The sequence below is a fragment of the Toxorhynchites rutilus genome, chromosome 1, assembly GCF_029784135.1.
Source record: "Toxorhynchites rutilus septentrionalis strain SRP chromosome 1, ASM2978413v1, whole genome shotgun sequence".
NCBI lineage: Eukaryota > Metazoa > Arthropoda > Insecta > Diptera > Culicidae > Toxorhynchites > Toxorhynchites rutilus.
Window position 1 is genome coordinate 132,473,800 of NC_073744.1, and position 11,398 is coordinate 132,485,197.

The 11,398-nt window shown below is 38.2% G+C and overlaps 1 protein-coding gene across 1 annotated transcript in view; it reads left to right on the top strand.

Annotated features, from left to right (window-relative positions):
- LOC129761451 (uncharacterized) overlaps positions 1-11,031 on the top strand; it is a 114,427-nt gene extending 103,396 nt beyond the window's left edge. Inside the window, exons 12-16 of the mRNA XM_055759173.1 lie at positions 1,795-2,872; positions 2,939-3,064; positions 3,158-3,262; positions 3,326-3,379; positions 10,159-11,031. Of these exons, the coding sequence (XP_055615148.1) occupies positions 1,795-2,872; positions 2,939-3,064; positions 3,158-3,262; positions 3,326-3,379; positions 10,159-10,382 (1,587 nt within the window). The 3' untranslated portion in view covers positions 10,383-11,031. The remainder of the gene's footprint in view (positions 1-1,794; positions 2,873-2,938; positions 3,065-3,157; positions 3,263-3,325; positions 3,380-10,158) is intronic.
- Positions 11,032-11,398: the final 367 nt, after the last annotated feature.

Below are 11,398 nucleotides of genomic sequence, written 5' to 3' on the forward strand. Positions count from 1 at the left end.
TATGGGGGCCTAAAACTATACAAATATCAGCTCAGAAACAGCGCTATGAACTACAACGTCTGGCATGCTTATATATAACTGGAACAATGCCCAGCGCACCCTCCAAAGCCCTAGATGCTCTTTTAAACCTTTTGCACTTGCACCAATATGTGCAACTTGAAGCGGAAAAGGGTGCTCTTAGGCTGGAGAGGAAAAAAAGTGATCTCACAGGGCATTTACAAATCCTGTAAGATTTTCAACTGAACACTATAGTTGGCATGAATGAAGACTGGATGGAAATCATGCAAACAAAGACTAACTTCAAAGTGATTGGATTCAATCGCAGCGAATGGGAAGAAGGTGGTTCTGAAACTCCTCCAGGATCACTCGTGTTTTATAATTGTTTTTTTTTAATTTAAATTACAGAACCTAGGATTACTGGACCAGGAATCGACATGTCAATTCCAATGGGACAGTGGCCTACAGTTTTTCAAGCAGAAATACAAGCAATTCTAACATGTAAAAATATGTGTTTGGCTAGAAAATACAGGTATGCCAATATCTGTATCTTCTCAGACAGCCAAGCAGCTCTTAATGTATCAAAAACATACACATGGGAATGTATTCTATGCTTGAAGCAACTAGCTGCTACCAACCAGGTACCTGGTCACTGCGGTATAGAAGGTAATGAAAAAAACGATCTCTTGGCAAGATTCGTATTTTCAACTAAATTCGTCGGGACTGATCCATTTTGTGGATTATCTACATCATGTATGAAATCAGAGCCTAAAATCTGGGAAATATCGACGATTGAAGGCAACTGGAGGGCTCTATAAATACCAAGACAATCCAAATAATTTATTACACCTTGTAACAGAATAACACGTAGCCTGCTTAGCATGAATGAGACAGATTTAAGTACGATGACCGGGAACTGTTCGATCTGGTATCACCTGAAAACAATCGGAAAACTGACAGATGGTGATTGTCGTTTCTGTAATTTCGAAGCTGAAAATTCGGAAATTTCCCGTGTCGATCCAGTGTATCAATTCTGCGAAGACTGCAGATTCGTGGGAAGGGCATTTTTATATCTAGCGAGATTAGGTCTGCTGAACCAAAAAAGATAAGGAATTTTATAAAGGACCTTCATAAAGGGATATGCAAAGTACTAGTACGACTATCACTCATGTGATGGGACGAACTGACAGTTCATACATAGCAAACTGGAGTGCACAACAATAGATCAAACTAATGGTCGTAGTGGTTCATAGCTCCTACAGAAAAAAATCACTGGTCGTTTATCTGGAATCCAATTTTACTCAGCCTTTGAGAAGTTATCATCAGCTGTCGACGTAGTCTTCAACGAAACTGATTTTATCCAACTTTACCGACGTCAACTTGTCCAACACTCTAAACCGCCAAATCAGACCATTGTCCTGGAACATCTTCTGGAGTTTTTCACACGCGTCTTTTGTCGTTTCAAAATTTTTTACAAGGCTGTAGTTGTTCTTTTCCAAACTCAGGAGAATTGCAGTTAATGTCCGATCACTCATATCAGGATCAATCGCTTGTCTTTCCAGTGGTTTCGGAGCTCTCCATGTACCTTCTCTGACCAGCGTCATCTTTATTGCGAAAGCCCATGATGCATAATTTCACATCCGCACAGTTTCTCCGTGTTCGATAGGTCCGCACCTGATAAAAGCGATGAAATCGACTATATATTACCCGAACCGACGCACTGAAGAGATTCCTATAGGCCAGAAATGATAACACCAAATTGAACGTTTTATAATAGCCCATTTTGTTGTCTTACAGGTATTAGCTCGAGAACCTGGCACCTTCCGCACGATGTCGGCTCAACAGTTCTCGCTCCGGTGGAACAACTACACCAATTATATCACAGGGGCATTTGATTCGCTGCGCTATGAGGAGGATCTCGTAGACGTCACTCTCTGCTGCGAAGGACGCAAAATTCGAGCGCATAAAATTCTGCTATCAGCTTGCAGTGCTTATTTCAAGGAAATATTCAAGGAAAACCCCTGTCAACATCCGGTGATCATATTCAAAAATGTTAAATACAGCGATCTAATGTCGATCGTAGAGTTTATGTATCAAGGCGAGGTCAGTGTTGTGCAGGAATCATTGCCATCGTTTCTGCACACGGCCGAGCTACTGTCTATCCGTGGACTGACGGATAACAGTGGCGACACGAGGCAGCAGCAGGCTCAGCAGGCCACGTCCTCTATAGCCCAACAAATCATCCAAACCCAGAACCAGAGCTTGCTGGATAAGGCAACGATTACGACGGCGGAATCCGTTTATCTCACCTTGCCGTCTAATTCCACCATTGTTCATCAACCCGCAAAATTGCTGCAAGCTCAAATACAAACAGCTCCTCAAATTCTCAACAAAACCATCATCAAGACAACCCCCGCCGAGATGCCAGCGTTGACCACTGCTGGAGCCACCATAACCGTCCCGATTTCCCAACCACAGCAGCAGACTATCGCAGCCAAGATTCAAGTTCAGCCCCAGCAGGTTGTGCAACAGCAACAGCAGGTTCACGTGCAAACACAGCAACAGATTCAGACGCAGCAGCAATCTCAGCCCCAGCAGCAACCCCAAGCAACCACACTTCAGGAGGTGGTCGATAGTGTCGTCAGCCAACCCAAGAAGAAAAAAATTAAGGTACAACAAATAATCACCTCGACCCCGAACCAATCGATAACGGTCTCTGGCGGCGCAGCGACTACCGCAACTGTCGTTACGACTCAGGTTCCGCAGAGTGCGAACCCAGGGGACACGGAAATTTACGAAACATCGACCGAGACGTATCACATAACTACCACCAAGGCAGAATCGGAGGAAAATCGTGTCCACGAACGTGAACAAGGTACGAACTGTTGACTTCGATTTTAACGAAGCCTGTGTGAGTAAATATGTTGTATTTTCCCTTCAGTTGTAGAATCATATGCAGAATCGGCCCAAACGGCGGGCGCTACGATGAAAATGGAAATACCGGAATTCGTAGATTGCAGTGAAAGTATCAACATAACCAATGCGAATAATAACACCTACATACAAGGTTTGTTAGGGAAGATTTCCTTTTTGTTTTGTTTTTTTTTTTTGTTGAAATGGAACGTTCTTATTCGACTTATGTTCTTTCATGTATTTGTAGAGGAAAGCTATGAATTGGTTGGCGAGAATATCGAGGATAAAGACGTTGACGATGAAGATATGAATCAAGATGGCATCGAAATGGAAGCCTCGGATATGGATATGAGTAAGCCTTTTTTAAACTTGTAAGTATGCAAGCATATTGAAGTTTGTTTTTGTTTTTGCGCAGGTCGCATATTCCAAGGAGCGACGGACGAGCAAACGAAGGCGAATCTTTTGCAAGGTAAGTTTCCGTTTTGTTTTTGTGCTGAAATTTGTTCGTCTACGTTTGTTACTGTGCGAATGGTTATGTTCAACTCGGGGATGAGTTGAATAAGTGGTTACGTTCTCTAGCCAGATATGAACATCACGAGTCAGAACAGTGATTAAGGTTACCATTTGCTCTCTGAGAAACAGAAATACCGACTACCATCATTTAGTAGTATGACGATCTATAATAGATACAGAGAGTATTTCAAATGAGAAAGATATGCAAACTGCTCAAATATGATCAAATTTGAGTTCTGTTTGTACCATCCAACTGGAAATTTAATGCAGTTCACATACAACAGCACCAATGTCAACAGATATTGAAAATCCAGAGAGCATGTCGGTACTTGCCTATTTTGTGACGAATTGATTGTTTTTTTACGATTATATAGGCGATAGAGTTCATTCGACTCCAGTTCTTGTAGTAGATATTAATATATTGGGTTGACCAAAAAGTAATTGCCGATTTTCTCGGTACAGATAAAATCCTTTTTTTTTACATGGAATGAACTTCCATCAATTATATAATTTCCATTTTGTTCGATAACCATTTGTCATTTTTCTGGCAACTTCATAATTCCACGCTCCTAGAACTTATGTTTTTTTATCGGTGAGAAATTGATTCAAGGGCGATTTCACAGGTTTATCATCATTGAAAGTATTGCCATCCAAATAGTTTTGCAAAGATTGAAACAAATAATAATCTGAAGGTGCATATTCAGTTTTCGAGAGCGTTTGTGGTGGTGGTGGCTTGGACCATGATCGTTTTCGAGATGAGATGCATACTGCAATCGATATGCTTTATTAAAAAATTTCTTTCATTTCATATGGTACCCAAATATTAGGTTTTTTAACGAGTTCAAGACTTCTTATATGATCGTGGATTGTTGATTTCAGTATTTTCAACTTCTATGCAATTTCTCGTTCGGTTACATGACGATCCAATCCGTTGATGGTGATGATGAGCTTTCATTGGCTGACCTGAACGTTGCTCATCTTCGATTCGACTTTGGAGTCGCATTTATCGATTGCGTTGTATGACGCAATCGTAGAGAATTGATTGGGCATTGGATATTTTCTGTGGTGATCTAGTACATCTTATTAGCACCATCTAGAGACCACATTACACACTTCATGTGAAAGATAATTCTTTTGCCATTTTGTAAGTGTTGTCTTCCTAAGCGCCAATCCTCTGCGGCTTATCGGCCAGATACACGATACAATTACACAAAATTATTCATTTGTCAAACTTTTTTTTTTCAATGCATCAATTGTGGCATGTCGCACCGTTTCGTTGAAACCACAGCTTCCCCATATCAAGGGTACTGAATTTTGATACACAAAAGTCGGTGTTAATGGCTCCGTAGCGGTCACTATTAACTATTACGTTCAGGCCAGCATTATTTGAGAAAAAAGACGGACCAATGATCTCACCCGCCCATAAAGCGCGCCAAACAACGAATTTTCAGAACTGAATGATTTTTTCGACAGCATTAGGACCCTTTTCACTCCAAATTTTCTCGTATTGACACATCTAGCGTAAAATAAAGGAAGAGTGCAATGAGATATTTGAATTGTATCAAGCATTTCTTTGAAAAAATCATCACAATTTGCAAGCGTTGTTTAGCTGTTTAGGTGATTCTATTCTCGAGCAATTCAAACAAAACAAAAAACGAGTGACAGTTGTCGATACGGTGCACACCATGGTTGCTATAATAAAATCTGTGTTTTTGGTCTCAACAAATCTTTTTATCTGAGTTTTTTCTTTGGAAATCTGTATCGAAATCTGTATTAACTCTTTGCGGTCGTATGTCTGCTCTCAGCCACCACAGCAAAGAAGTATACTAATATTATAATTCATGCAACTATATATCAGTTCACACTTTTTTCTGAATGAATTTTAATAGGCCTGATCACGAACGTCACTTCACGGTGGAAACGAAATGAATTTCTTATAACCTTCCATACAAATCATTTCGCCCAAATGTCTTGTGAAATTATTCACGAACCAAAACGGTGCTATTATGAATAATAGACAACGGTACTCAGTGTAAACAAAAGTTGTCATCCATGCTTGAGAAAAGGATTAATGGAAAACTCCATGTATTGCAGCACTGTGTAGATGTAAAGAACATTGTTCTGTATGTTCAAATAAGAAGCATAATCTTAGCTTTAGTGTCATTGATTAGCATAGCTATTATGAATCTAACGTTGTTGATGGTATCCACGAAAAAATGCACGTCTCTCTCGTGGTGCACTTATACATCACAAGGCGCTGAAACGCTCAGCAGAGTATTGGAATTACTCGACTCGTTTGCTTTTGGTCCGCTCTTTTGAAAATCAAATCGTACGCGAAGGGGTTAATACAGATTATTCTGTAGATATGGTAACCCTGGTGCACACATTAAAAAATGTTGTCTTTAACCCATTTTTTTACGAAAGTCATAGTCAGGGCTCGGAAAAGTCATATTCAACTGAGGATAGTCAGGGGACTATGAAGGCATCGGTCTCCGCATTCAATTGGAAATGAGTTTTTGCTTCTTCGAGCAGTTTTCCGATAACATGAACCAACAGTTATTCAAGCCCTCTCGTCGCTCTCTGTTCTAAAATAAAAAGCCCACAGCGTTGGATTTAAATTAAGCATACTCACTCGCTTGTTGATCGTTCTGCTTCAAACAGTGAATCATCGTCTTCACTAATTCAAACACTACAAATTCAGCAATTCTCGATACAAAAACGCCAATTTGAGCAGATCTTCAAATATTTTTTTTAGAATTAACTTGTAATGTTGATTGTTCGCTCCCTATAGCGACGCTGAAACACTGAACTTACTGGATATCCAACAATGCTCGAATTCACGGAAATTATTTGGTCGATCGGAAAAAGTGATCAATGAGACATTCTCGATTTACCAGTCATTCTGCTAGCAGCGGCAGCAAGGTTTTCCAAAATTTTTTTTCAAGGCCGAGTTTTTTAGAAGCAGTCGAGCAGAAGATGAAGGTGGATAACTTTGAATCATTCTTGCTCTTGCGAGAACAATACAAGAGATTTGTGTCATCGCCAATGCACGAAGCGCATTTAGTACCCAAGACGATTACTTATTTTTTCCCCCACCACCGTCATCTATTTGATATGGCGATCATTATAAAAAGATCGACCTTGTCGAATCGATTTTCCAAATGGTGTAGGGATCCATCCACTGAATAAATCATTATCAAAGAATTGATCTTGAAATGCTTTTTTCGATTTATCTGCTTCTTTTATGCGAATGTTTTCTTTTCTTTAAACAGGGAATACAAAGTTCATATTCCTATTCGAACATCAAAAGCATTTTGTTTTGTTCCTCAGACGTTCCTCAGATAAGACGTGACAACTGGCTTCTTATTCTTCTCTCTGCATTTTCGTCGACCAAGTGCTAGATAACAGGGAAGCGAGATGTGAAGGTTGCCAAATGTTATAAAATTTCAGAAGATTTGTTTCCCATAAAAAACATGTGTTCTTCGTATCATGTATTTTCTGTGCTGCACAATTTTTTTCTATTATTTTTTAACCGAATATCACATATTTTAAACATTAAGTATTTTCCTGTTATTTTGGTATGCAAAAAAAATATGAAGAGAAAAAGAAAACTAAAAAACGTAGATTTGATAGTATGAGTATGATATGTTGAAATACATTAATTAAATTCAAAGTCACCTTACCGCCTTACCGTTTACAAATTTCGTTTTACGAGTTAGAGAAAATGATGGGGTTTTCAGGTAGAATGAACACTTTTCAAATAGAAATTATGAATGTAAATTAACTTCTCCGTATTAAATTAGTGTTCAACGTGAATGGAAAATTTTGCTTTCTTTATTTGGTAAAGTAATTTCGTACAATAATTGTATCTGAAGATAATTTTATATTATAATGATAAGTTTTAGTGAGAATATCGGAAACTGTATAGAAAATATAAATATAAATAACGCCAAGTAAACATTTTCATTCAGATTTTAGCAATTTGAATGTGCCTTCGGGCCGAGATTATAACATAGCGTTTATTCAGTTTTTTTTGTTGGTATGTATGGTTTATTCAGGTTCCAACATGATTTTAAATACTTTTTCTGCTGCCTTGGTTGTTATTTGATCCTAATTTTATTGCTAACTGCTTTACAGTTGAAAAATAATTGAATTATGCTATTATGCTATGCTAGATGGCAAGAAAATCCCGAAAAGTTGTAGGGTGGAAAGTCCGATGCAATGTTTCTTCTCTTCGGGAACTGAACACCGGACGTAATTGAAACGAAAATATACAAAAAATCCATTATATAAATTATCGCTAAATTGAAATGTGAATGCAACTATCATTCAACTTTGAATATATTTGGCAACACTGTGAAAATGTTGGAAATCCCATTTTTGAATATTTATCTTTGTAAATTATTTTCCTCATCAGCCAATCAAAAGCCGAGTTGCAAGTGGTCCGAGTTTGACAGAAAAAGTGGTCTGGAATCGGCCCCCTATTGTCATGTCTCGTCTCAGTTTTTTTTAAATAAATTAATTGAAAAAGCATTATTAGAAAATCAATAGTGATACCGCCTAGAACAGATAATCATCTCGTAGAAACCAATCGTGCCATACATCTGTCATTTAGTCGAAGCCGATTCTTGATGTTGGCTCAAGTTCTAAAAAACAACCTTTCGCCTGTAATTGATGTCAACATGTTCCCTCATAGCTGCCGCTAGTTCTGTCTCTGTCAGCATTTGTACAGAACTAAATCGTAGGAGAAGCGATCCAAATGTTGACATTATGTCAAAAAAAATGTCAGGTGGCCTTTAGTGAAATAAAAAATCGATGTATACCGGTTAGAGGCGAATGAACTGCAAAGTTTAAACCCTTTTAAAAACAAAGAAAGAAAGAAAGAAAGATGTATACCGGAAAACAATTCTACAAAAAGTTTTTCTAATATCGAAAAGCTAGCTAAAAAATAGATTTTGTCGATTTTCTCGAGTACAAATATTCGATCCAAAAAAATGGAAATCGGAATGGAAAAGATCGATCTTCTAAGAATCGATCCGAGATCGCCCAATCCTAATTTGCTAACGCATTAAATCAAAATTCGTACATGTGACTCAATCAAACACAACCAATCTTCCTATAGCGGTATGAAAACCGACGTGGTTTGTCTTATTCACCAGAATATTTCACTTCTGCTTTGCTTCTGCCGGTCAGTGCAAGCTCTGCACTATGCTTATATCGCGCATATTCTGTTTGTTCAAAGCGATTTAAAAAGTCAAAAAGAAACTGAGGTTGGCTAGGGCGAGCACAGTATTTATAGTGCCCTCCCAGCCATCCATGCACGCATACATCAACCGCCGACCAATTTTGACATTGATGGACTTTTAAGCATATTTAAAGATTTTTTGAATTAGTTTGTGCAAATTTGTTAATGTGGTGCAAAAATACAGAAGCACTGACGGCATGAAAATCGACGCGGTGCCTCCACCAAACCAATTTGCTCCACTGTGTGCGATATCTATTTTCCATCTTCCCTTTATATCGAGCAAAACAGCTGTGGTAATATCAGCATTGAGAAAGACACTTGCCTGCTAGCTGGAACGAGACTATGACTTGAGTGGAGACGATTACGGTTTACATTATAGAGGCTTTAAAATTTCTCAGTTCATTCGCCTATAGCTTTGAAAAAGGCTAATTTGAAAACTAAACTAAACTCTCGGCCCTGATAAAGTCTATTTTAAAAACATCGCTGCCGTCTGGTCGCTATGTAGATGTCTGATGAATCGTGAATGCTTCATGTTCGGTATAGCTGTACTAATCGGAATTCTCCGTCCGGCTTTGAGTTCAGCTATTTCTTGTTGATAGAGCGCCACTTATAATTTCACGGAAACCAAATTTACAGCAAATTTGCGTTAGTTTACTGATGATGTGCAAAAGTTTTAAGGAGAACTGTTTGCGAATTCAGAGTACAGTCACGCCGAGAAGTCGTCAAAATTTACTTTCATCTGGAATAATTCGAATTTTCAGTTATTTACGTCCCTAAGGAATGTTGCCGGCAATCAAAAGGGATAAGGAAAAAAGGCGGAGATCGAATTGTAATAATTTCTTGTGATCGTTTTGGCATAGTCATAGCACAGTACTTATAAATAAAATCATCCATAATAAGGAAAATAAATCGGAAGAACCAGAAAACTAGCTAGAACAAATCCATTTTGTCACAAAATATTTCAAACCATTATAATCATTTTTTGACGAGTCTGAAATATATTGTCCTATGAACTTTATCCAGTGTGTGCACAAGATGTGAAAACAAGTGAAACAAAAATGTGTTGTTCTTGAAGAGGAAAAATAGAATAAAATTGACTTTGAATCCGATCCGGACATTTTAGGTATGTAAACGATACAATATGTCCCTTCTTTTTTGATCATTTATAATAGTCGGTTTCCTTTCTCGTTCGTTGAATAATTTTATTTCAGTACATTCGGATCGTTTATTTTATTCTATTTTCCATCTATTAGCATTCCGCGAAATTATTAGTTGAATGATATTCGTTTTACTGAGAGTATAGGAAAACTTAGCTTTTATGTTCCGGTCAAGAGTCGCTGGTACTTGAGCCATTGTTCTTAGCTTAAATTGTGACTGTTTTGTTTTGTCCTCCTTTGTCCATGTTTTTACTTGCTATTATATGGCAACAGTTGCTCGAAAAACGGCCAACAAGCGTCTAACATGCAGTCTTCTCTCTTGTTATCTTCCAGACGCTGAGCTCCGATTCCGCTGCAGTATCTGCTGGAAGGGCTTCAAGCATCCGATGTCACTAACCCTGCACAAGGATCTGCACTCGGGAAAAACCAAGTGTCCCGTGTGTTTGCGCTCGTTCTCCCGCAGCTACGATATGCGCATTCACTTGAGCAAGATTCATAAGATTACGCTCAAGCTAGACGCTAAGTTGAACATTAAGAACATCACCAACCTGAAGTAAGGAGGGAGAATAAGAGGGAGAGAGAAGATGCATTTATGTGATATCGTTTTTGACGATTCTAAACTTTGGGTACCATGGCTGAAGGGATCTGTGTCTCTTCGATAGTTCTTTCATTTTTCGATTTGATGTCAGTTACTATTCAATTTGTGTGTCGTCTATTGTGAACTCTGATTTCTTTCGAAACTTTTCAAACTTCGTTTCACTAATATCTTATGTGTCTATAATGGAATAGAAGACGAATAAATTTTAACTAATTTTATTTTATCTCAAACTTCACACAGTTGCGATTTCGTTTAAAGAATGCAATAGGATCCTGTAAGTCATAGTATATTAACACGATGAATAGGAGGATGAATTAGGAGTTATCAGTTTTATATTATATTTTATGGAATAGTTGCTTCCTAGAAGCGTGAAAATGTGAAACATTTCATTTCAAATTATTTGTCTCAGTTATACCCTAGTAACTGAAGTTAACTTGCAAGAACAACAAGCACCAATGTTGCTGCGACCTTCGACGCAGAGTGGCGATTCTCGCGACACAAAGCTTAGACTGATGAAGTTGATAATAGACTATTTATTGTAAAATGAATTCTTAGAGCATATTGTAGATTGGATGATGAAAAATAAACTTATCCAAGAAGTCTGTCAATCTGTCTGTTTTGCCAATTGTTTGTTTATTTTAGAACTTTTTCAGGTCATTTGATTGTTGATGAGCTAACAAATTAATACCACATTGATAAAAAAGCGCCCAGCGCAAACAGTTTCCTTAAGTGACGCGGAAGCCGTGTTCCAGAGGATTTTTTGTTCCGGGAAACTTATGATGAAGAGACATTTGAATTGAAAAATAAATCGACTGCCTTCCAAACGGGAACTAGTAGCCGAAAATAGTTGTGATAATCGGCTACCATGTAAGCTTCAGCAGCCTATCAGGAATTTGGGTAGATCGCTGAACTGTTTCGGGCGGAAGGATTTGGTTTTCGGCTAAAAAACTTATTTTAACATGTACTGGTAGACGC